The sequence below is a fragment of the Astatotilapia calliptera genome, chromosome 22, assembly GCF_964374335.1.
Source record: "Astatotilapia calliptera chromosome 22, fAstCal68.1, whole genome shotgun sequence".
Taxonomy (NCBI): Eukaryota; Metazoa; Chordata; class Actinopteri; order Cichliformes; family Cichlidae; genus Astatotilapia; species Astatotilapia calliptera.
The window spans coordinates 12,521,415-12,545,068 of NC_137442.1; the positions used below are offsets into that span (position 1 = coordinate 12,521,415).

Sequence of the window (23,654 nt, forward strand, 5' to 3'; positions counted from 1 at the left end):
GTCACCTCGACTAAGAAAGTACGTTTCAAGGTCAAGATAAGCAGCCATGCTAAATGAAATTCTAATGACTGCGGTAATTGCCAAATTGCTGGAACTATATTGAAAGGGAAATGTCGAAGTCTGAGGTCACTTATCTCTCGTGAGTTAAATCATTTCAAGTGCTTAATGATCTCCTTCATATATTCCAATGAAAGTTTGGGAGCATTTTTAAATGGAGCGGTGCCATCGCCAGATTCATTTCTTAAGTGTCGGAAATATCCCCCTTGATCTCGCTAACTAGACTATCTGCTTAAAAAGGGAAACATGCTTTGAAGGTCACAGGTTGAGATGAAAAACTATGAAAGTGAAGATGACAGGCTCATCACAGGCGTACATTAAGTTCGCACTCTTTGATTTCAGTGCCAAACGTAAAGGACCAGAAGAGGAGAAGCAGGAATGCAGGATTTGTCACGAAAAATAGCAGCAAGAGAACAACAGTAAACAACCTGTCATAAATAATAAACCTGCTGAAAATTTAGAACCAAAGACGTTTACATGGAGTTGGGAATTTATTATACACCAAGCAGAGGTATCATTTGGCTAAGTTTAGAGAAGGGTCAAGAGAAATCCGGATAATTAACTGCAGCTACAAGACACCAAGGAATTTGCAAAGAGACACAAGTTAGTTTTACACTTTATGGACTCTAAAAGACATGCTGTAAATGCATCCTTCATTTCACAGTTAATGCTCCAGGAATTCTTCAAGAAAGTACTGTGTACTGCTTTCACTGAAATGCTGCTGAACCACAAATGGAAAGCAAAGAGCCTCAGGAAAAAGACGAAGGAATAAGTGAAATGTTACCAACTGGATTGAAAATGTCATCAAACTTTTAGAACCCTTCTCCTCAACTATCTCCAATTTGCATAAAGGTTTATGGTCCAAAGTCATACAGTGGGGCAAAAAAGTATTTAGTCAGCCACCGATTGTGAAAGTTCCCCCACTTAAAATGATGACAGAGGTCAGTAATTTGCACCAGAGGTACACTTCAACTGTGAGAGACAGAATGTGAAAAAAAAAAAAATCCATGAATTCACATGGTAGGATTTGTAAAGAATTTATTCGTAAATCAGGGTGGAAAATAAGTATTTGGTCACCTCAAACAAGGAAAATCTCTGGCTCTCACAGACCTGTAACGTCTTCTGTAAGAAGCTTTTCTGTCCCCCACTCGTTACCTGTATGAATGGCACCTGTTTGAACTCATCATCTGTATAAAAGACACCTGTCCACAGCCTCAAACAGTCAGACTCCAAACTCTGCCATGGCCAAGACCAAAGAGCTTTCGAAGGACACCAGGAAAAGTATTGTAGACCTGCACCAGACTGGGAAGAGTGAATCTACAATAGGCAAGCAGCTTGGTGTGAAAAAAATCAACTGTGGGAGCAATCATCAGAAAATGGAAGACATACAAGACCACTGATAATCTCCCTCGATCTGGGGCTCCACGCAAGATCTCATCCCGTGGGGTCAAAATGATCATGAGAACGGTGAGCAAAGATCCCAGAACCACACGGGGGGACCTGGTGAATGACCTGCAGAGAGCTGGGACCAAAGTAACAAAGGTCACCATCAGTAACACACTACAACGGCAGGGAATCAAATCCCGCAGTGCCAGACGTGTTCCGCTGCTGAAGCCAGTGCATGTCCAGGCCCGTCTGAAGTTTGCCAGAGAGCACATGGATGATACAGCAGAGGATTGGGAGAATGTCATGTGGTCAGATGAAACCAAAGTAGAACTTTTTGGTATAAACTCAACTCGTCGTGTTTGGAGGAAGAAGAATACTGAGTTGCATCCCAAGAACACCATACCTACTGTGAAGCATGGGGGTGGAAACATCATGCTATGGGGCTGTTTTTCTGCCAAGGGGACAGGACGACTGATCCGTGTTAAGGACAGAATGAATGGGGCCATGTATCGTGAGATTTTGAGCCAAAACCTCCTTCCATCAGTGAGAACTTTGAAGATGAAACGAGGCTGGGTCTTCCAACATGACAATGATTCAAAACACACCGCCCGGGCAACAAAGGAGTGGCTCCGTAAGAAGCATTTGAAAGTCCTGGAGTGGCCTAGCCAGTCTCCAGACCTCAACCCCATAGAAAATCTGTGGCGGGAGTTGAAAGTCCGTGTTGCTCGGCGACAGCCCCAAAACATCACTGCTCTCGAGAAGATCTGCATGGAGGAATGGGCCAAAATACCAGCTACTGTGTGTGCAAACCTGGTAAAGACCTATAGTAAACATTTGACCTCTGTTATTGCCAACAAAGGTTATGTTACAAAGTATTGAGTTGTATTTTTGTTATTGACCAAATACTTATTTTCCACCCTGATTTACGAATAAATTCTTTACAAATCCTACCATGTGGATTCATGGATTTTTTTTTCACATTCTGTCTCTCACAGTTGAAGTGTACCTCTGGTGCAAATTACTGACCTCTGTCATCATTTTAGGTGGGGGAACTTGCACAATCGGTGGCTGACTAAATACTTTTTTGCCCCACTGTATATAGTGGATAAATATAAAAATTTTAGCTTCATATCTAATACATAGAAAACTTCCAGCGTGTTTTTTGCACTTTAAAACTAAGGTCATGTTTGGAAAAAAAAAAATTGGATGGCTGAAATTTTCTATGGCCCTTCTCATCAAAAATAAAACAGGATCTGTAGAGGAAATCTGACAAAGTCTCATATCCGAGCGCACACTCACACAAAAACTAATTGCAAAAAACAACCTGTAAGAATTTTGGAATTGTATAAATGTTATATAAATGCCATTTTTATTCAACTTGCAAGCTGGACTGAGCAAATATGATAAATTTTATAACATAAGATATCAATAGATAGTATAATCTGAAAAGATCTCAAATCTGCAGCTTACACATGGTACTCCAAGTGTAACTGATAAAATTATTTTGTTAAATATGTGCATATTTCTCTACTCTGGGGAAATCTTTAGATAAATGCCTATAATAACTGGCTATAACTAACCAATAATCAAACATGTTTTGTGTATCTATCCCAATTAACATGCCGTTTTTGTTTTTAAGAATTTCAGAATTTTACTTTCAACGGTTAAATTTAAAAGATTAATTTTCAAACATTACCTCAAAAAAAAAAAAAAAAACACAACAACAATCTGATAAGTGGAATTGTTGTTTCTTGGGGTATTTTAGGATTGTCTACGTGGATTAACTCATTTTTGGAGCCAGCCTCAGACGGACACTTGAGGAACTGTAATTTTTTGGAACTTTTACAGTGGCTCAATTTTACAGGCCCAGATGTTGCTACCTGTTTGCTAACATCAGTCTTTATACCTGTCAAAGGTATAACAGTCCCCAGTTAACACTGTCCTGGTGCGTTTATAGTCTTTATGATTGTACAAAATACAATATGCTGTCATTTCTGTAAATTACAGCCACATTAAGAGACAAAAGAGAAAAACCAGGGTATGCTTTAGAGCAGGTATACCTTATTACTACCATGAGAATACAGCTGCTCCTAGTTTTTCTATCAGATCCATACCACATTACACGCAGTTTAAAAAAAAAAAACAAAAAAAACCAACAACAACAACAACAACAAATAATATTGGTGACAATAAAACGCTTCGTGGGTGACACTGGAGTGGCTGGTCTGTGGAAACAGGGTCGGCCTTGTTGACCACGATGGATGCCAGACTATCACTGTCTTGATTTTTCTTCAACTGCATCTGTTGTGCTTTTTATACATTGCTCTATAATGTTATCAGTGAAATAGCAAACATTCAAGCTCAATTTTAGATCCTTCTGCCTCTCCAAGCCAACAAAACCTGTGCTTGCATAAGTGGAATGACTTTGAGAAATGCATGAGCCTAAAGACTAAGAATTAAATGTTCAGCATCCCTATAGCAGCACGAAATAAAATCTGATATTTGCTCTTGTTTTGCGGACCATCTGTGTCCATTACACAGGAATTGCAGGGTTTCTGCCAGGAAAGTTGTTAGACTTGGGGGGGCTATGTGCTCTGTCCACATCCATCTTGAAGTGCATACAACCTGTTCAGTTTGCAACCCCACAGCAGACAGCCTTTCTCACCATTTTTCCTGCTGATAAAAAGAGAGAATGTGGAGGGATATGTTGGCACCACCCTGGCATCCATATGGTAGCTGACTCAGAAAGAATTGAGCGTGACAGCCAGTTTGCCGTGGTGACTCAACAGAGTCCAAGAACGGTTACTTTACCTAACCCATCACGCAAAAACTGTTTCACACAAAGGTGAACAAAGAAACAGGCGGCTTCAAAAACTGACAGCAATTTTTCAGGATGCGTGTGGATGGCAGAAACGAACATCTCATTCAAATGGGTCATTCCACACTAATGTTAGGAAATCTAGGACTGCAGCAGACATAATACTCCGAACAATGATCATAATTTTGAAGGAAAAGATCCTCTGCTGCTGGGGTGCTACATGTCTCAAGGACATTAAGTTGTAGAGCTGGCTGGGTGGAAAATCATTTCCTGTATTAATTTCAGAGAAATCAGTTCTGAAGGCTAGGCTTGGATCAGAAGGAGACTTCATAAAAAAGGCAAAATGAGGCAGATTTGTGTCTCTGCAGACTGTAGAGCTACAAGATGACACCATCAGTTGAATAAAAATAAAAGTAAAATGCAAACCAACTTATCTATTGAATCTGTGAGAATTTAAGTTGTTATAGTGGGGGGGGGGGGGGGGGGAAGAAAAAAAAAAAGTTCAGCAATAGCTTCCATAATCCCATTTTCACACTTGGCAGACAGATGGACATAAAGCTCAGGGCAACGATATTGACCAGACTGGCACTTCCCTGGAGTGTGACATACACGCACAAGAAAGCATACAACTTTGAGATACTCGAGGACATTGTCCACAGTATTGAAAAAGCTGAGTTGGTGCAGCAGATAACCAGGTGTGCAGAGCAGAGAAAGCAGGCAAGATTTGAAAGTCTCACCTAGAGAGCTCAAAAGTGTCAGCTGTTATCCACTTCTGAATGGTTATCAAATTGGTCTTTCCTAGGGATGGGTACCGGTGTCCGGTGACATAAACGGTAGTAACCAGACCGAAAAGCAGCGCACATTTCGGTGCTTTATTTCGGTGCTTTATTTTCCTGAGCTGTGATACACTTCTAGCCAATCATTTTACGTTTCCGAGGATAGTAGGCAGGGCCAGGTACGTACGTTCTTTTATGCAGAGCTACAGATTAAAAATGCCCAAGGCGAAGCGGTCAAAAGTCTGGCTGTACTTCACAGCAAAAGATGCAAACTCAGCAGCCTGCAACAAGTGCTTTAAGCTGATACTGTCAAAGGAGGTAACTCCTCAAATCCGATGAAACACCTGGCGACGCATAGCGTTTTTTTTTTCTCTCCAAAAACCAAGAAATGCGCTGTATTTGATAGCTTGCTGCGAGACCTCACACCGAGCGCATCTACTGCGGTGTGGTGCCTGTTATCGGACCCGGAGTTAGCAACATACCCAAAAACACGAAGAGGAGAGTCCTGGCCCCTAGCCCTGCCAGTGTAGCAGAAATGATGACGGATGATGATGGCAGCAGCAGCAGCCGTTCTTCTCTGCGTGAGTAATTTACGTTGAGTAGGCTAACCACGTTATTAAATTAATGCATGTAAGGTGAACTAGCAAACATCATCATATCTACATGGGGCTGTCTTCTTGTTTGATGGCAGATACTCCCTTCACCCTGGCCAAAAAGGCTAAAATGACCAAAGAAAAAGAGGGAAACAGCTGAACATGAGAGGTTTTTGGACAAAGTTTGTGTTTTTTCCATTGATTAAGCACTGCTTCCAGCCAAGAGTGATACCATATATGCCCTATAGCTGCAGAAAAGGCTAACATTGTTATCTTTTTACAAAAACCAAATCAAATCAAATCACTTTTATTGTCACACCACATGTGCAGGTACATTGGTACAGCACATGTGAGTGAAATTCTTGTGTGCGAGCTTCACAAGCAACAGAGTTGTGCAAAATACAATAATGTAAACAAGCAAAATACAAGAATGGCTACATCTGAAACTAATAAATATATGTACAATATATAATAGTATATGCATTTCTGGATGTGTATAGTAAATATTTTCCTACGTGTGTGTGTGTGTGTGTGTGTGTATACATATTTTACAAATTAAATAGAGTAAACAATAAATAAAATATATAAAATATACAGAGTTGAGACATGTGCAAAACAGTGGCATTACTGTACAGTATGGAGTGCATAATGTTAAAGTTCCAGTAGTGAAGCTGAGGTGTCTATGACGTGTTCAGCAGTCTGATGGCCTGGTGAACCAGCTGAACATGAGAGGTTTTTGGACCAATTTTGTGTTCTCCATTCTTTAAGCACCGGTTCGAGCACCGTTTAAGCACCGGCACCGTTTCAAAAGTACCGATTTGGCACCGGTATCGGATAAAACCTAAACGATACCCATCCCTAGTCTTTCCTCTACGAGAAATGCTTTTAACCAGTCTGGACAAGCTTTGTACATTACAGTACAAAAGTATGGGGTTTTTTGGATTGGGGGGGGGGGGGGGGGGGGGTTGAGTTAGACTACTAGAGCTAACTGACATCCCATTCATACAGTCCCCTGAATATACCTAGGTATTCACCACTCATCCAACGTGTGAAACCTGCTGTGAGGACAATTAAAGTGTGGCCAGAGGGGACAGACGCAGTGCTCCAGGACAGATTTAAAAACGCAGACTGGAATATGTTTACCCACACAGACCTGGACCAGTACGCCTCATCTGTACTGGATTACATCTCCGAAACCACAGACAGTGTCACCACCCAGAAACTGATCACCATGTACCCCAACCAGAAGCCTTGGATGAACCGGGATGTTCGTCTCCTCCTGAAGGCCCACAACACCACCTTTAGGTCAGGAGATGCACACGCCTACAGCACAGCCAGGGCTAATCTAAAGAAGGGCATCAAAAAAGCCAAACAGCATTACAAAAAGAAGGTAGAAGAACACTTTTCCAACTCCAACCCCCGACGCATGTGGCAAGGACTCCAGACCATTACAGACTACAGGACCACCAAACCCTCCCCCGCATCCTCTGATGTCTCCTTCCTCAATGAGCTCAACAACTTTTATGCTCGTTTTGAGCGAGGGAACCCCACAACCGAAGCAGACGTGACGCCAGACCACCAACCTCTGACTCTCTCCCCCACCGATGTAGGAGCGGTGCTGAGCAGGATTAATGTCCACAAGGCTGCAGGTCCTGATGGCATCCCCGGGCGTGTTCTCAGAGCGTGTTCTGGGGAGCTTGCAGGAGTGCTCACAGACATATTCAACCTGTCCTTGGCCCATGCCGTGGTACCGGCCTGCTTCAAATCCACCTCCATCGTCCCGATACCCAAAAACTCCAACCCATCTAGCCTCAATGACTACCGCCTAGTAGCACTCACCCCCATCATCACAAAGTGCTTAGAGCAGCTGGTCCTAGCACACTTCAAATCCTGTCTCCCCCCCACCCTGGACCCCCACCAATTCGCATACCGCCAGAACAGGAGCACAGAGGATGCAGTCTCCATCACACTGCACTCTGTCCTCTCACACCTGGACAACAACAACACATACGCCAGAATGCTGTTTATAGACTTCAATTCAGCATTCAATACAATCCACCCCTCACAACTCATCAGGAAACTGACAGACCTGGCCATCAGTTCCCTCATCTGCAAATGGATACTGGACTTCCTGACCAACCGCCCCCAACATGTCCGGCTGGATAACCGCTGCTCATCTACAATCACGATGAACACCAGTGTACCACAAGGCTGTGTGATGAGCCCTTTCCTCTACTCCCTCTTCACCCACGACTGCAGACCTGCTGACGGTTCCAACACCATCATTAAGTTTGCAGATGACACCACGGTGATTGGCCTCATCAGTGACAACGATGAGGCCGCCTACAGGGAGGAGGTGGATCGTCTGGCTGAGTGGTGCGACAGAAACAACCTGCTGCTTAACACCGAGAAGACCAAGGAGCTCATCGTGGACTACAGGAGGAATGCTGACCCACATCCACCCATCCACATTAAGGGGATGGCTGTGGAGCGTGTGAGCAGCTTCAAGTTCCTGGGAGTCCACATCTCCGAGGATCTCACCTGGACGACCAACTGCTCCAAGCTGGTCAAGAAGGCTCACCAGCGCCTCTTCTTCTTGAGGACTGAGGAAGAACCACCTGTCCTCAGACATCCTGGTGAACTTCTATCGTTGCACCATCGAGAGCATCCTGACCAACTGTATAACAGTCTGGTACGGGAACTGCTCTACCTCGGACCGGAAGGCGTTGCAGAGGGTCGTGAAAACTGCCCAGCGCATCGCCGGAGCACCACTTCCTGCCATAAAAGACATCTGCAGGAAGCGGTGTCTGAAAAGGGCTGGGAAAATCATCAAAGACCCCAGTCACCCATCACATGGACTCTTCACCCTCCTGCCCTCTGGGAGGCGCTACAGGAGCCTCCGGACTAAGACCACTAGGTACCGGAACAGCTTCTTCCCCACAGCCGTCAGACTCCTGAACTCTGCCTCCTGACATCTGACCCACGTTAACACATGGACTGAACATACACACACCCACAATGGACAACTGTACCCTCAAACACACAATAATAACATGGACTGAACCACCACTTACAACCACTAGCACTTTATATAGCCTCTGTAGGAATTATATCTCACTTATCTTAACTGCACTACTGTATAGCTCTGTGTAAATAATCATTCTGTACTAGGGCTGCCACAAACGATTATTTTGATAGTCGACTAGTCACCGATTATTTATGCGATTAGTCGACTAATCAGATCATCATCCACTGGACGTAAAACTACAGCTTATTGCACCAGCAGCATCTGCTCTTATACAACTATCATTAGCTTACAGCTTTAAGCTTTTAAGGTGCTAACTAAAAATAAAGACAAGATGATAGTTTATTCAATTTTAATGAAATTTTCAGATTGTTTCGGTAAAGTTTAATAAACTCCTTGCTATCTAAAATATAACAGGACACCGGAGTATATTCTCCAGCATCTCACACTTCTGATAATCAGCTGTCTGCTTGACGTTTATTCAGCTGTGTAAAAACTATAACTTTAATCTCAGCCAAACCGATTTACTCAGGAACAAATAAAATACAAAAAAAAAAAAAAAAAGCCAAACAACAACATTTTTAATTTATCTAAGTGACTCATATATATTTAACCTGAGTCGCGAAAGACTGCGGTGAGTTTGAAAACAATTTGCCGGGAGTCCGGTGTTCTCACGGCGCTAGTGACCTAGCCCCCGGCTAGCTATCGAGCTAGTGGGTAACAGACGTCTCCGAAAACGTCGGAGCGCTTTTGAAAATATGTGGTGTCCTGATAAACTGAGCCGATATTTGAGGTTTACACAGCTACATTCTCGCCTGAAAATATGTTAAACGTTTATTTTGTGACCCAGAAAGAATAATAAGAGTAATATTAAAACTAACTAGCTACCGCCATTGTTGGAAACTAAGCTGGGCCGCGCTATGAATTCTGGGACACAGCTGCTTCTTCTTCGGGGTTTAACGGCAGCTGGCATCCTTGTACATGCTGTGCTGCCATCTTCTGTTTCAGTCCGTTATTACACTCTTAAATCCTGCTATTATTCCTGCGTCTTTTGCGATCTTACAAAGCTTCAAACGACGCGTCGACTATTAAATCAGTCGTCGACGATTTTGATAGTCGACGTAATCGTGACTAGTCGACAAATCGTGGCAGCCCTATTCTGTACATTTGATAATTTTTAATCCTACAACTGTTTACAACTTACATAGTTCCCATTTCTGTATAGCTGTATATCTCAGATTTCTGTAAAGTTATTTATTTCATATTCTGTATAGTTTTTCATATTTATATCCTGTTCATAGCCTGTACATAGCTTGTACTCACTACAGCCTGTGCATACTTAGTTATAGAATATTCACAACATACTTCATACCGTGTACATTATAACATACCATAATAGACCCATTTCTGTAATATACTCACATATCTATATTATTGCTAATATATATTGTAATATATCTATATCACTAAAGCACTTCTGGATGGATGCAAACTGCATTTCGTTGCCCTGTACCTGTGCATGTGCAATGACAATAAAGTTGAATTCTATTCTATATACTTGTTTCCCTTCCCCCCTGTAAAAAGGTTAAAAGCTACCGATAATTCTATAATGCCTCACTAAAAATTCAAAGGAATGTCTCCAAAATCCAATATGTCTTAAGGCCGAAACAAACTGTTTATCTAATGGCCTGAAAGTGCACTGATGCCTGCTGTGAGTTGCCTGGAGCCACAATGAGTCATGCTATGCTCAAAGCACTTCTCAGACATTTTTAGCAGCAGGTTAGCTGCATAGGAACAATGGCCATAGCTTTCATGAGGGTAAACCTGCACTCAGCAAGCACTCGCATTACACTGTGCCTTCTGTCACTCCATTGAAAAGGTGGAAGGCAGGTCCTTGACAGAGTTTGCAGCTTTCAATGCCTAAAGAGAAACAACATTATCTGAGGGGTGCCTACAGGGTATTCTTTATGAATATGGAAACAAATACAACGGGCTTTCAACTGCAAAGGCAGTTTTTACAGTGATCTATTTAAACTATACATATAGCATGGCCTGGCTGAACAGACTAAAGGAACAACTCCATAGGTGAAATGACCTCTCATTTGATATTAAATGTAGATAATGGATTTTTAGAGGCCTTTAAATTTCTTGATGAATGTGTTTCACATGATTAATTTCAATCTTAGTTTCCCCGACTTGTCTTGTTCAGCAGAAATTTCACCTTTGCCGTGCAGACATCCAGGACTGTCATCTTTTCTTTTCTCTTTTTTTTTTGAAGCTGGCAGAAAGAAGTTGAGCGGAGGACTAATCCATCTCTGACAACATGAGAGAAAAATCCAAAGTCTTCATCGTATCATTTATAGACTTGGACAAAGAAACAGACCTCAGACAATTAAATGTCTGGTTAGTACAGCACCAACTACAAAGAAAAATCTACCGCAAACATAATCAAACCGCTCAAAAGCATGGATCCTATTCTTAATAAAAGTCTTTACTGGTTCTTTTACTGAGCTGCCTGCATTCAACTCCAACGATCACGTAATCACACATCAGGCTCATTGCAGCATTTTTTGGCATAAAAATGTCACCTTGTTTCAGAGCCATGTGGCTCACCCAGGCTACCTGCCAGCTGCTTTACTGGATAACCCTGATGAAATGACAGGCTTTTTTTGCAACCGGTCAGAGATTGACAACCTATTCCAGCTGTCACTCCGTCCTGCTTGAGACGCCTTCATTCGTCCATCTGCAGTTTCTCATTCTCTGCCCTGATCTCTCTTCCACCCGCTCCTCTATCAGTCCCAGCCTGGCTCTAGGCTGTTCTCTTGACTTGAAACAAAGCTGTGGCCTCAGACCACAGCGATCCATAATGTCACACCAGGTGAGCTTACCAGCAGCTAGGCTGTGACAATAAAGTCATCCGCTCTCAATGGGCCGAGGGGAATGAAAACAAACACAAGAGCAGAACAATGGACACATCTGCACCAGAAAAACAAGAGATGGGGTGCTGCCAAAATGGAAAGATGCCCACTGGCGGCCTTACAGTGGGCAGAGTAGCAGTATACTGTGGCCTGCTCATAACACAAAACACATCCAGCAAATCGGTATTTATTCTGAATATTAAAAATTCTACTAGGAATTTCTGAATACAGCTATAATCCGCAGCTGTGTTTTCATCCCACTTTTGTCTTCGCTTTCTCTTAACACAAGCGAACGTGTCGGCTGATTAATATAAACTCCACAGCTCCCTGCGGCTGCAGTTGACTTTAATCACCTGGAAACCTAAAGTCTGGGGAAAAACAGAAACGGCAATACAGCTTCAACAACTCACAGGTTAATCAATCCAAGGCAAATTGATTGGCAACACTTTTAACTGATTAATTCCCAAGTAATCTTTTCAGGTCACTGGTTTCCAGCCTCGCTATGTTTCAGAGTTTTACGACAGTCAAATCTAAATCAAACCTTGTAAAATAAATCAAATACACTTTTGTACTGTCAATCACAAAGATATATTGATATTCAGCTCACAAAGCTCAAGTCAGTCTAATTTCACATTGGTTTCAATTTAGGAAGTGAAACTCCACTTCCTGTTTCTTTTTTTATGGCATGGAAACCACAAACGGAAAAATACAACATTTCGACTTCACACAGCACTTAGATACCATTCTGCTTCTTATACACATTTAAAAAGAATATGCCCATCATACTGTCAGTGGGTTGTTAAGTGTTTAATAAACATTAGGTTTAGTCAGTACATCTCCAGGGCCTTTGTGAGACAACTATGCATACAAGTATAAATAGGTTGTATACAGTTAAGGTAAGCGTTATCTTAGGAAACCTGTATAGTTTAATTTCTGATCTAATAAACAGATCTCAAGTAAATTAAACTCCGCTTATCAAAAAAATCTTTTGGTGGATGGCCCAAACCTCTTTGGTTGGTGCCAGAATTCTTTTATACGAGAAGAAAAACCCAGATCTCATAAAACTGCAAGTCTCCGTTACATTGTTCTCATTAGAAAGTACTAATTTCTTAAGAGCTATAGGAAGCAGATACACGGGCCCTTGGGGACCAACTTAAGTCTGAGGCCAGTGGCTTAGTCGAGGACAATAGCAGGAGTGCTTTAAATCCCAAAACATCCTCGTTGCTGAAGAAGGAAACCAAAGCACCCAGAACAAACCCATGTAAACCCAAGAGACGTGAAACCTCCAGAGTATATTAAAATTCTAAGGAGAGACGATATATTGAAAAACAACACAGGAGGAGAAACAAACAGCGGCCGTGTAACCCTTTATAGTAACTGCAATAAAATCAGAGACTTGATTCATTTTATTTACAGAGCGATCAAAAGACTGATGAGTGAGTCATACACCTGAGATGTAAAGATATGCTAGAAGCTTACATAAAACCTACCTTGAAACAAGGAAAATAAGCAAAAGACTTCAAATGAAGACAACAAAATCTGGACGATGCAGAACAAAAGGCATTTAAGACGTGCCAACCTGAGAGCTAGCCAATCCTCCAACAAGGGATTGAGCCAACAAGCACAATAAACAAAATTAAGCAGGGAAACGTGCACCCAAAACTCAATATAACATAACCAGCTCACGGAGTAGAAAGCCTGAACAACTACCACTTTTTATCACCTCGTTGTGGAGAAAACTACTTGACATTCGCAATAACCCTTTCTTTGGTATTTATTTGATTAAACCAGCTCTTAGCCATCTACCTAGCTTCCCTGCTGATGCTAAGCAGCAAGTTTCTAGGGACTTTCTGCAAAATGTTGGAGGGATTAAATTGAAAAGAGGAAAAATTACTCAAGAATAAGCTGAGTTGAGCTATTTGAACTATTCAGTAATGCTTCAGAGACGCTTTAAGCAGCCGATCTTATTAAATGGACTCTGGTGTAAGTAGTCTATCAGCTACAGAAGACATTCAATTTAACCTGAGGCAGAGGCCGACAAAATAATACATCAACCCTATCCTCCCCTCCATAAAACCATACAGCACATATATTACACATGAACATGCACACAAACAAACTTATAAAGCAGTTATTTGGAACAATAAAATTTCTTTGGCTTCACCGCCAAAGCCTCCCTCTGTTTGAATGCCTGGCAGGCATTAATTTCTTCTCTCTCTTTCCGCCTCCTACTATCCTATCGCCGTTTCTCTCACTCCTCCTTTCTTCTCCTCTCTGTATGCAGGTGCGCTCGCCCACTGAGCTGCATGCTGACTCCTGTCAGTAAGAGGACAGGGATGTATGATAAGCACAGATCTTCTTTGTTCCCTACACCCAACTTCACCCTGAACCATCCAGAGTGCATCGAGGACCACTTCAAAGCCAAAGTGAAGGCGAAAAAGAATGCAGTAAGAGTGAGGCAACATTCGAGGCAGCATTGTCAGACTTGTTACCTTGTTTGTGGTTTGGTGCTGTGGATTATTTTCAGTCTGTCTTAACAAGCAGATATTAGGTTTCTTGCTTCAGTCGAACTCTACTCTTTTCCCCCTCGGGAGGAGCACTACTTTTATGCTGGTTCTGCGCAAGCATCACTATATACACCTGTTGGTCTCGCATTGTTTAGTCAAGTGCAAGAAACAATTCTCACTTGTCAAGCTCTTCACGAAGCTCTAAAAATAACAGAGGCGCCCCTATAAAAACTATTATTCCACAGACGGAAGGGTGAAGGCATTGCTCGACGGTTGTGCTGCTGAGCAAACTCAAAGCATGAAAACTTACTGCTGACCAGTTACTCAATTCGACCAATGTGTCTTCTCAACAAAAAGACTAAACAAAAGTGCGCCGGTATTCAACGAGTGCTCTCAATTACGGCCTTGCATCTGTTAAGCAGACACGTCTCTCGATCTGTTGCCCCCCTACTCCCCTCCTAGATGGATGGATACTCCAGCATGAGCGGTCACGGAACAACGATCGCGTCAGAGACTCCATGACAACGCCAAACAGCTGGATAAAAGATGGATCGACCACACATTTTCACTTTGCGTGACACACACCAAGCTGTTTATTGTCACATTGATCGTTTTTTAGAGCCGATTGCTAAACATTGTTTTCGCTTCCTTTCCCCTCAGTCACGTTTGTCTGGAGGCTTTGTGACCACAGTGTGAGCGTGTTTTATGATCACTAGCCTTTTCTTTCAAAAGAACGACAAAGAAGCGTACCCGTCTGTATCGCTCCTGCCCCCTCATATACTATGTGAATGTTTGTGGGCGAATTCAGCTGAAAGGTAGCATCTTACCAAGCACATAACCGTCTTCGGAGTTTGACAGATGTATTCGATCTATATTAGACAGGCTACTCTGGCAGCAACCGCAAATCTGCACAGTATGCTGCACTAAATGTTCCCACCAAAGCGAGCCTTTCAATTCTGATAAATAATCTGTAGTGCATTTGCCAGCACCTGAATAAATTTTTAACAAAAGAGAAGTCTTACCTTTTTTTAAACAATGTGGCCTGAAATTTATTAGACCGGCGGTCCAAAGGTGAACGAATGGCACAACACTGGAAACACTGCCATTTACATCTTTAAATGTTAAAAATTATAGAGTGCATAATCATACTCTTAGCCTCGAACAAGAAGCACAATGTCAAAGGACAATGCTCTTAAAATCTCATTAGCAAACGGCTGCCAAAATTTATAAGACTGTGGTTTAGAAAGCTAAGGCAGACGACAGGCTCAAGCTAATTTGTAATGAATAATAAACCAAGGCTCTTTTATACCGTGCCCTATATAAACAGGGGACTATGTTCAAACCTCTCTGACCATAGTGTAATTAAATGTAAAGTTAAACAAATACTTAACTGGCTTCACACGTCCTTTAAAAGCTGCTAACGTGTGGGTGAGTACAGCTCTGAATGTGAGGCAGGGACAATTCATCACACTAACAAACTGAACTACCTCTCTCACAGTGCCATGACCCTCCACGAAGGGGTCTGCAAAGTCGTGTGTTCTCTGAAAAGCTGACGAGTGAAACCAGAGAGGTGGCGATCTTGCCAGTGCTTTCAAAAACAGCTAATGAGCAACACTGGCTAAAACATAGACGCTTACAGTTTGTCTATAAGAGGAGCACTAACACCATTGTCTTCAATACTCAATGCAATGCCTGCAGTACAATGGCTTAGCAGTATCAGTCACGTGGTGTCTTTGTGATAACTGCAAACTTGTTTGTTACCTATGCACTTAACACATCTTTCCTTTTATGCATACAGGCCAGGCTCGACTAAAAGCCATTAACACAACCTCAGAACAAAGGGTATAAAGAAAGTAAATTCAAGTAGTCTCAGTTCTCAATCATGAACAGGCATTTAAAACAAATCCAAAACCTTGGTCTCTGTTAGAAGAAATAAAGATCCAAAATCAAATGACAACAGAAGACTGGGTTGTTTGTGTGACTTTCATTGTACTAGGCAGCGGCTACCCCAGGCCTGTTGCTGTTTCCTGCCAGGAGCAGCTCAGCGACACATGCCCCAGGTGCCCTGGAAGAGATCTGTCGCTTCCTGTCTTCACACATGGAGCGCTCCTCAGATTCGCAAACCTCGCTGCAATGCCTGACACTAGTCCGCTGGGAAGCCTTGCCTCCAAAACAGCACTTAATCATCAGAGGCTTGATATGAAGTCTCCTGACTGGGGAGAAAACAGAAAATGAAAGTTCTGTAAGGAAGAGGAAAAGAAACTCTTCCTGTGTCCTTTAGGTGCTGCGACATAACTTCAGCGCAAAGGTGGAATAGAAATATAGCAGCTAGCTTTGGCACTGGGGCATGCTGTAAAATACTAATACGCAGCTGTGGTCAACTCCAACCCGTTAACCAAGACTTAATGTAAGTCTTCCTTGTAAGTACCAAGCATAATATCAGGAAGGATGGGCTCCTTAGGGGAAAAAAAATCCTGCTTCAGGTAACTGGACGCCAAATCTGCGCTGAATATTTTATAATCTGCCGGACAGTTGGGGGTTTAAGCAAGGATCACAGCTCCAGCCAAGTGTCTGGTGGAAAGATCAGTCACAACTTATTCTCCATTTTCCCACACTACAGCATTAGCTCACATGTTGCTGTGCCAGCAGCTGCTGGCCTAATCTACTTTCAGATAAAAGTTTTGAAAAAGACAGAATTAAAGGAGGGTGAAAAACACTCAGCAAAGTCCATCATAGACCACATTATTAAAGCAATCAGAGACACTAAAACATCATTTCTGAGGTGTTAACTCATATCAGAGTGTTGTCTGAAACAGCAAAGGACTGTATAATGTATCTGTGAAACCGCTGACATTTCACACGTCTTGTTTTTCTATTAACACTCAAAAACAGGTCATAATCATTGGATGTTTTCCTCTGCATCTTACATCAAAGTCACTATCACCCCCCCCAAAAAAAGAAGATGGGAAAGATTCTGCATTGCTATCCAGCTGTCGTACTAATAGAGCCTCCAGTTTTGCAGGTTTCCAACGGCGATGATCAAGAACAAAGCTGACAAAGTGTTAAAATTTTAAGGATTTCTTTGGGGGGAGGGAGAGGAAGTCGTTTTGTACATTTTAAGCCCAGAAACAAGAGCACAGTGAAAAAGAGAATGTAGGCAAGTGTGATGAAATAACAGGAATATCCTTTAGAGCATGTTAGGCAGTTTTCCAATGGCTCCCATTTAAAAATCTTGTCTTGACCCGGTAACACTGCTTTAGTAAATGTGTGCACAGATTGCATGAATTCCACAGCAGGAGAAGGCACAAGCACAATCATCTCTCTCACCTTCACCTAAACATGACCCTTGCAAATTCAAACGTTTTTCAGCTGTAAGGATTTGTCGAACTGAAGTTATATGCAGATATGCAACTGGAGCTGAGCACACAGTATTTAACATTGCACTTTAAATACAGAGAAGATGTACTTTGTTTAGAGCTGAGAGAGAGAGAGAAAGAGCTCAGAGCTGAGAGATTCCTAATAAACTTAAACAATACGGACAGCCAGGCTGAAGATGACACTCCAAGGATAAGATTTAACCCACAACAAACAACCACTGACTACCAGCAAAACCCAGCTCTCAGCAGCCTGAGTTAATCCCAAGGAAGGCTCAGGCTGTCTTGTTCTCAATTTCATGATAAAAATTAATCTTCCCGCTATCAGTTACATTCATTTTGTCATGACAGGTCACCGTCTTCATTTTAATGACTCAAAAAAATCCCTGGCCTTATACTGAGCCAAGTCTGGAAGCAACCAACTTGGGCTGCACTGCGTCTCACACACTCACACACACCCTCCCAGTTTGGCGGTCTATTTAATGTCCAGAACTTCCAATTTCTCTTTCTAACCTTTCACTGCAGTGCTGCCAGCCGGATATTCACTTATTACTCCCCACATTTATGCTTAACATATCTGTGGGCAGTGATGAGCTTGGAGCCTGGAAACCAGACTGACTATTTTGATGCTTTAATTAATCAATCATTTAATCTGAGTGTTATCTGACTGACATTACTGCATCTAAAAAGCAATGCTTGTGCTGAACTGGTAATCTGTACAACCCTGAGCTGAAGAATCTGAAAAAGTAGCACACCACCAGTGAGTATCAAATCTCTTTTCCGAACAGCTTCTGAAAACCCAATTAATTTAATTCACAAGCATGTGATGCAGGGAAAAAGTCCCCTTACAAAGCAAACCTTACAGCTACTCGCAAAAATGAGTTTGGTATTTTTATGCATGATAAAGCTACTTCTGGCTGTTCCCTTCTACACAAGGGGTCACATGTTTGGCGCTCTTCCTGATGGACTTCAGAGGGACTTGTGCCCCCCTCTCAGAACCGAACTGGTAATCGTTGGCTTGTTGGGTGAACGTGTAAAACAGCAAATTCTTCAAAGATCACCAACAACAATCTCACATGACCCTGTACTGCTGTAGCAGATTTATACTCGATTAAAGGGGGGGGGGGGGGGGGGGGGTTGCTGACAAAAAAAAAAAAGTGTAACGGTTAAATGTGAATTATGCAACTGGTGAATTTCTGTCTATGTAGACTGCAACACATGTGAGATTTTTGACAATTTACCAAAGCAAATTGCCGTATTACCCCATTCAACCACAGACTGACTGCAGACTGCAACATTTATGGTAGGTTTTGTTGAGTGTCAGCAATCTCATTTTGCAGCTATGGACGAAATAAAGTGAGATAACTTCGTATTACTGGATAAAACAGGTGTTGGCAAAGTTTATCTTTAAGGACATACTATGCTGTTGAAAAAGAAAAGTGATAAATTGCAATTTATGTTACTGCAGTATATCAAAAAATTATTAAAAAATTAAATTAAATTAAATAAAAAAAAAAAAAATCACAGTAATATTATATCCCAAGTATCTGAAGTGAACCCCGCCTCTAGTGGCTACCAGAGAGTCCATACATTAACCCCACTGAGAATCTGGGATGTGCTCGGACGTTATCAGTATAAGAGCCTCAGAAACACAATGTGACTCTAGATGACGATAAATGTTATGACATTCCATAAGCTTATTTTAAATACGTTGTTTTGTAGCTTAATGATAACTGAATATTTAAAACTCCAGACTACCCCTGTCATTTATATACACGACAGCACAGTGACACCGTTTCCTCACAGCAAAGAGGTCCTGGGGGTCCTGAATTCGATTCCATTACCTGGCCAGGGCAAAAGACTGTGGGAGGAAAGCTAGTGGGTTAGGTTAATTAGTAAATCTAAAATTCCCCATAGGTTTGAATGTGAATGAATGGTTGTCTGTCTCTATCTGGTAGCCCTGCAATAGACTGGCGACGCGTCCAGGGTGTAGCCTGCCTTTAGCCCTTCAGTAGCTGGGATGGGCTCCAGCCTCTGCGACCCTGACAAGGATAAGCGGAAGAGAACGGATGAATAATACTACATAAAAGGTGCTGGTCCACTGTTTGCGGCAATCAGCTGCCCCTCCAGTGACACTTCTCCTTGTCCTGTTCAGCAGCCTAGGCAAACAACAGATGAACGGCACTAGCCATCTAGGCTATGCCAGTCTCCTAATGTACTCCAGTTATTGTGAGTCAAATCATCATTTATCTTTATGTAAATGGGGTTAAGTGATTCTTTTGTTCTCTTGCTGACATAGTGCACCTTACCTTACTTTAGGAGAGAGAAGTTGGCCGTTAGTAGCTACACACTGTGTCTGCACCTAGGCAGCCGTACTGTTCCATCTGTGCCACACAGCAGGCTGGCACCTATGTCCTCCACCCACCCTTGGAGTGTCCCAGCCATCAGGCTTTACACCTTTCTTGGCACGAACCCTAATTAGCTCAATCAATGGATGAAAATAAATAAATAAATGAATCCCACCTGAATGCCAACTAATCCCCCCTGATTTTTAAATAAACAAATATTAGGAAATTAAAATTAGCACAGCCAGATATAGCCGAACCACGGCAGCGACCCTTCTGCAAAAATCAGCACAGCTCAGAGCATTTGCATACTGCAGAATAAGCTTGACATTTGGGTGCTTGTAAATCCAATCTTGATTCTTCAAATTGCCAGCTTGTTTAACGTAATGGTTAGCTGCTGATAATTTGAAGCTCTGTGCAGAGGGGGAAAAAAAAAACAATAAAAAACAATAAGCGCTTAGACAACAACGGACAACGGCACTGATGGTGTGTCTGGTGCTGACTTCCAATCAGCATCCAGTGTTCACACAGCTGGAAAAAACAAAACAAAAAACACACAATTTCTTTCTGTCACAAAAGTGAGAAAGTTATAGTGCTTGATGAAACATAATTACAAAACTCTTTAAAAGATGACCAAACAAACATTAGTACATGTTTAAAAAGGACACTCAAAGTAAAAACCCAAGGGAGGGTCAGGTTTGTCGGATTGTTAGGAGTATGAATTATTAAGATGTCAGTCGGTTCTTGTTCAAAACATGACACAAGGGGAGGAGGACAATTTAGTATCAATGAACAGCTAACTGTAGATATATTTTTTTTGATGCAAGTCTCCACTTTAATAAGGATACTGTGCATTATAAAATTAAAATAAAAACACTCCAATGCGACAGAATTTACAGTTTTACACATTTAAGCTGGCAACAGACGGTTGAAACGGTGCTTTGTTTTGTGTTGGGGGGACAAAAATTGAGAACAGATGCAGACTACTCGTTGCTGCGAGGGCTTTTTAAACTTCTGAATATCAAAGAATGTCTTTGCTTTCTTTCCTGTGACATGCTGCCAAAGACCTGTGCCATTCTTGCTCTGCAACTGTGGAAATGGGTGCCACATTATAGCTTTATACCGAGGCAAAACAGCTCCCACTGCTACTGTGAAATGCAGCACAGTACCATAGATAATATACTGTATCCAAAAGCTCTATGACTACCCCCCCAAACTTTAATCGGGAAATATGAAGGTTGTAAAAGCAGCTTCTAATGAGTGCAAGACACATGGGACTACTCATTAACAGCGCTAAGGTCAGCCCTTTCAGCAAATTCCAGTCTGAGAAAAGGAGCAAGCTCATCTGAACCACGCAGAACCTCCCACAGCCATAAGCCTTGGCCCTTGGCTTTTAAATGCAATCAAGTTATCAACATAATTGAAGACGCAAGTGTCACCCTGAACTAGATGGAGCACCTGTCCTTGAAAATTAATAAATGGATGCATCAGTTCTGCTGCCTCGTTGAATGCCACACAATATAAGAGAGCAATGAGGGAATGACAGGGCAACCAGGCGGCCGCCTGTGAGCCCATGTGACACTGTTACAAAGCGGAATAATTCTCCATTGTGATGACAGACACGCCAGATCGGATCAGTTGGCTTCCGGGTTACAACCTGCTGTTACGAGAAGCACCGGCTGGAAGCTTGCAAGAGACCCTGGTCATTCAAGATGTAGCGAAGCAACAATAAGACATGAGAAAACCAAACTACTTCAATCAAACACATCAATCAAGCACACGAGTAAAATAATCAGGCTGTTAACTATTTTACACTTTCACTGGTTAAAATGCAGATTTATTTATTTTTTTCTCTGCTCTTTCAATCCGAATAAAGTTCCTGCAGCTGAAGACTCAAGGCAGAGCTCACTGCAGCAAGTACACAAACCTACTGTTGGGTAACACACAACTGGACAACTGGTCAAACCAGACTAGTTAGCTAGCTCTTTATCATATTTAAATGTCAAGGTCCCGCAGATGGGCTGCACATTGGGCCACCGAGCCCGTATATACAAGTGTATGTGCCAGGGTCATTTGGGGGGGGGGGGGCATGCTGTGTAATAACGAGCATGAGCCGCTAACGAACCACAGCACGAAATCAAAATTAAAGTTAAAGCTGAGCTGCATTCAAAAACTTAACACCGCTGCGATTGTGCTAACTTTATAAAGCGTAAAGCAAAGCAAGGAGATAAATAAATATACGTCGTGTTTAATTTAAAAAAAAAAAATACCTCCCCTCTGTAGGGATTAAATTCTCAGTCTCTCATTTCCATTACAAGCAAGTGTAACCAGCGAACAGCAGACAGTAGTTAGCTAGCTTACCACGGGTCGAACTCGTGGATGATGCTCTCGAACCGGATCACCGCAAAAAGTCTGGAGCTGAATCCCGCCAGGCAGGCCAGAAAAAGAATGCTAAACGAGAGTAAAGACTGCCACCCAGCTGGCTGTGTCAGTCCGCCAGACAGGCCTCCTTTGCCCCCTCCTCCACCCGCGGCGCCGGGTCGACTGTTCCCGTGCACCGAGCCCCCGGCGTTGGTGGACGCTTTGTGCTTGCCGTCGCTGGCTGCGTGTTGCTCCGCCATTTCTGCGCGCAGTGTCGGCTGGATTTGCTCCTGCCCCGCTCCACGTCTTTCCCCCCGCTCCGTACTGTCGTATACTTCCCTATGCTGTGCCCACTTCTCTCAGGTATCCTATCATCTAACTCCTTCGGGTGTAAGGTATGATTTAATTTGGTATCGCTACTCCGGGAGACCGCAGTTACATCCCGAAACGCACACTCATGCGCCACATACCGAGGCTGCAACCGTCAATCCGCTTCACGATTGAACGCCGGCGGAGAGGGGCGGGAGGGATGCGAGAGGCGGGCTCTAGGACGCTCAGGCGACCTCTCACAGATCGACAGGTACGAAGGGGCGGGATTCTATGTATCTAGACCAATCAGAGAAACGAACCTTCTAATCCGACAGAAAGTTTTACCAATGAAAACGGAGCAAAATTATGGCTGCAACTGATTGAAATAGGGATTATCCTTATTATACTTTCGATAAAGTAAATCCGATAGTAACTATAAATCAAACTTTTATCACTATTTTTTTTTTTACAGTTTTTAAGATAGAGAATAAGTTACAGAATGAGAGCGCACAAGGTTCTTAATCTTGAGGGAAGCGCTTTCGTGTACCTATGGGTATATAAGCAGGTGTGCGAAGATAAATTGTCTGTGCGACTGCAATATTTCTGTTGCCCTTGGATGTTGTGGACTGACGGTAGGGTGATAATACAGATTGATGTATCTCATCATTACTGTGTCCCCCAGCAAAGACAAGAACACAGCATTCATCATTCCCTTAAAATCGGGATGTACTTTCACAACTTGCCCCAAAGCCTTGAAAGACTATATTGAAATGAAACACGTTTTTTTTTAATATTTCAAATAAATCTTCAAGCTTTTTGTATTTTGTAATTTTTTTTATGATTGATTGTATACATTTATTTTGTACTTGGTGGTTTCAAATAACGATGAGACGGATGTAGGAAGTATTATTGATTTATCTGAGGTGTGATCCAGTCCCAAAGGAGAAAAATTATAGTCCAACAGCCCTCTTCGGTGTAATCTGATAGCAAAAAACGTTTTGTTTTTTTTCCGAACTTATTGTAGACCAAATAGATTTAACCCTGATAAGGATAAGTGGAAAATGATGGATGGATGGATTGACACCTGTTTTCAATACTTTTGAATTGGGTTGTTTAAACGGATGATGTATATTCTAATAGCATTAGCATCTTGACATCATAATTTTGAATTTATAAGATAGAACA

General features: G+C 42.3%; 1 protein-coding gene across 1 annotated transcript in view; it reads right to left on the reverse strand.

The window, feature by feature from the left end:
* LOC113014370 (dolichyl-diphosphooligosaccharide--protein glycosyltransferase subunit STT3B) overlaps positions 1-22,708 on the reverse strand; it is a 104,401-nt gene extending 81,693 nt beyond the window's left edge. The window contains exon 1 of the mRNA XM_026155846.2: positions 22,161-22,708. Coding sequence (XP_026011631.1) covers positions 22,161-22,420 — 260 coding nt within the window. The 5' untranslated portion in view covers positions 22,421-22,708. The remainder of the gene's footprint in view (positions 1-22,160) is intronic.
* Positions 22,709-23,654: the final 946 nt, after the last annotated feature.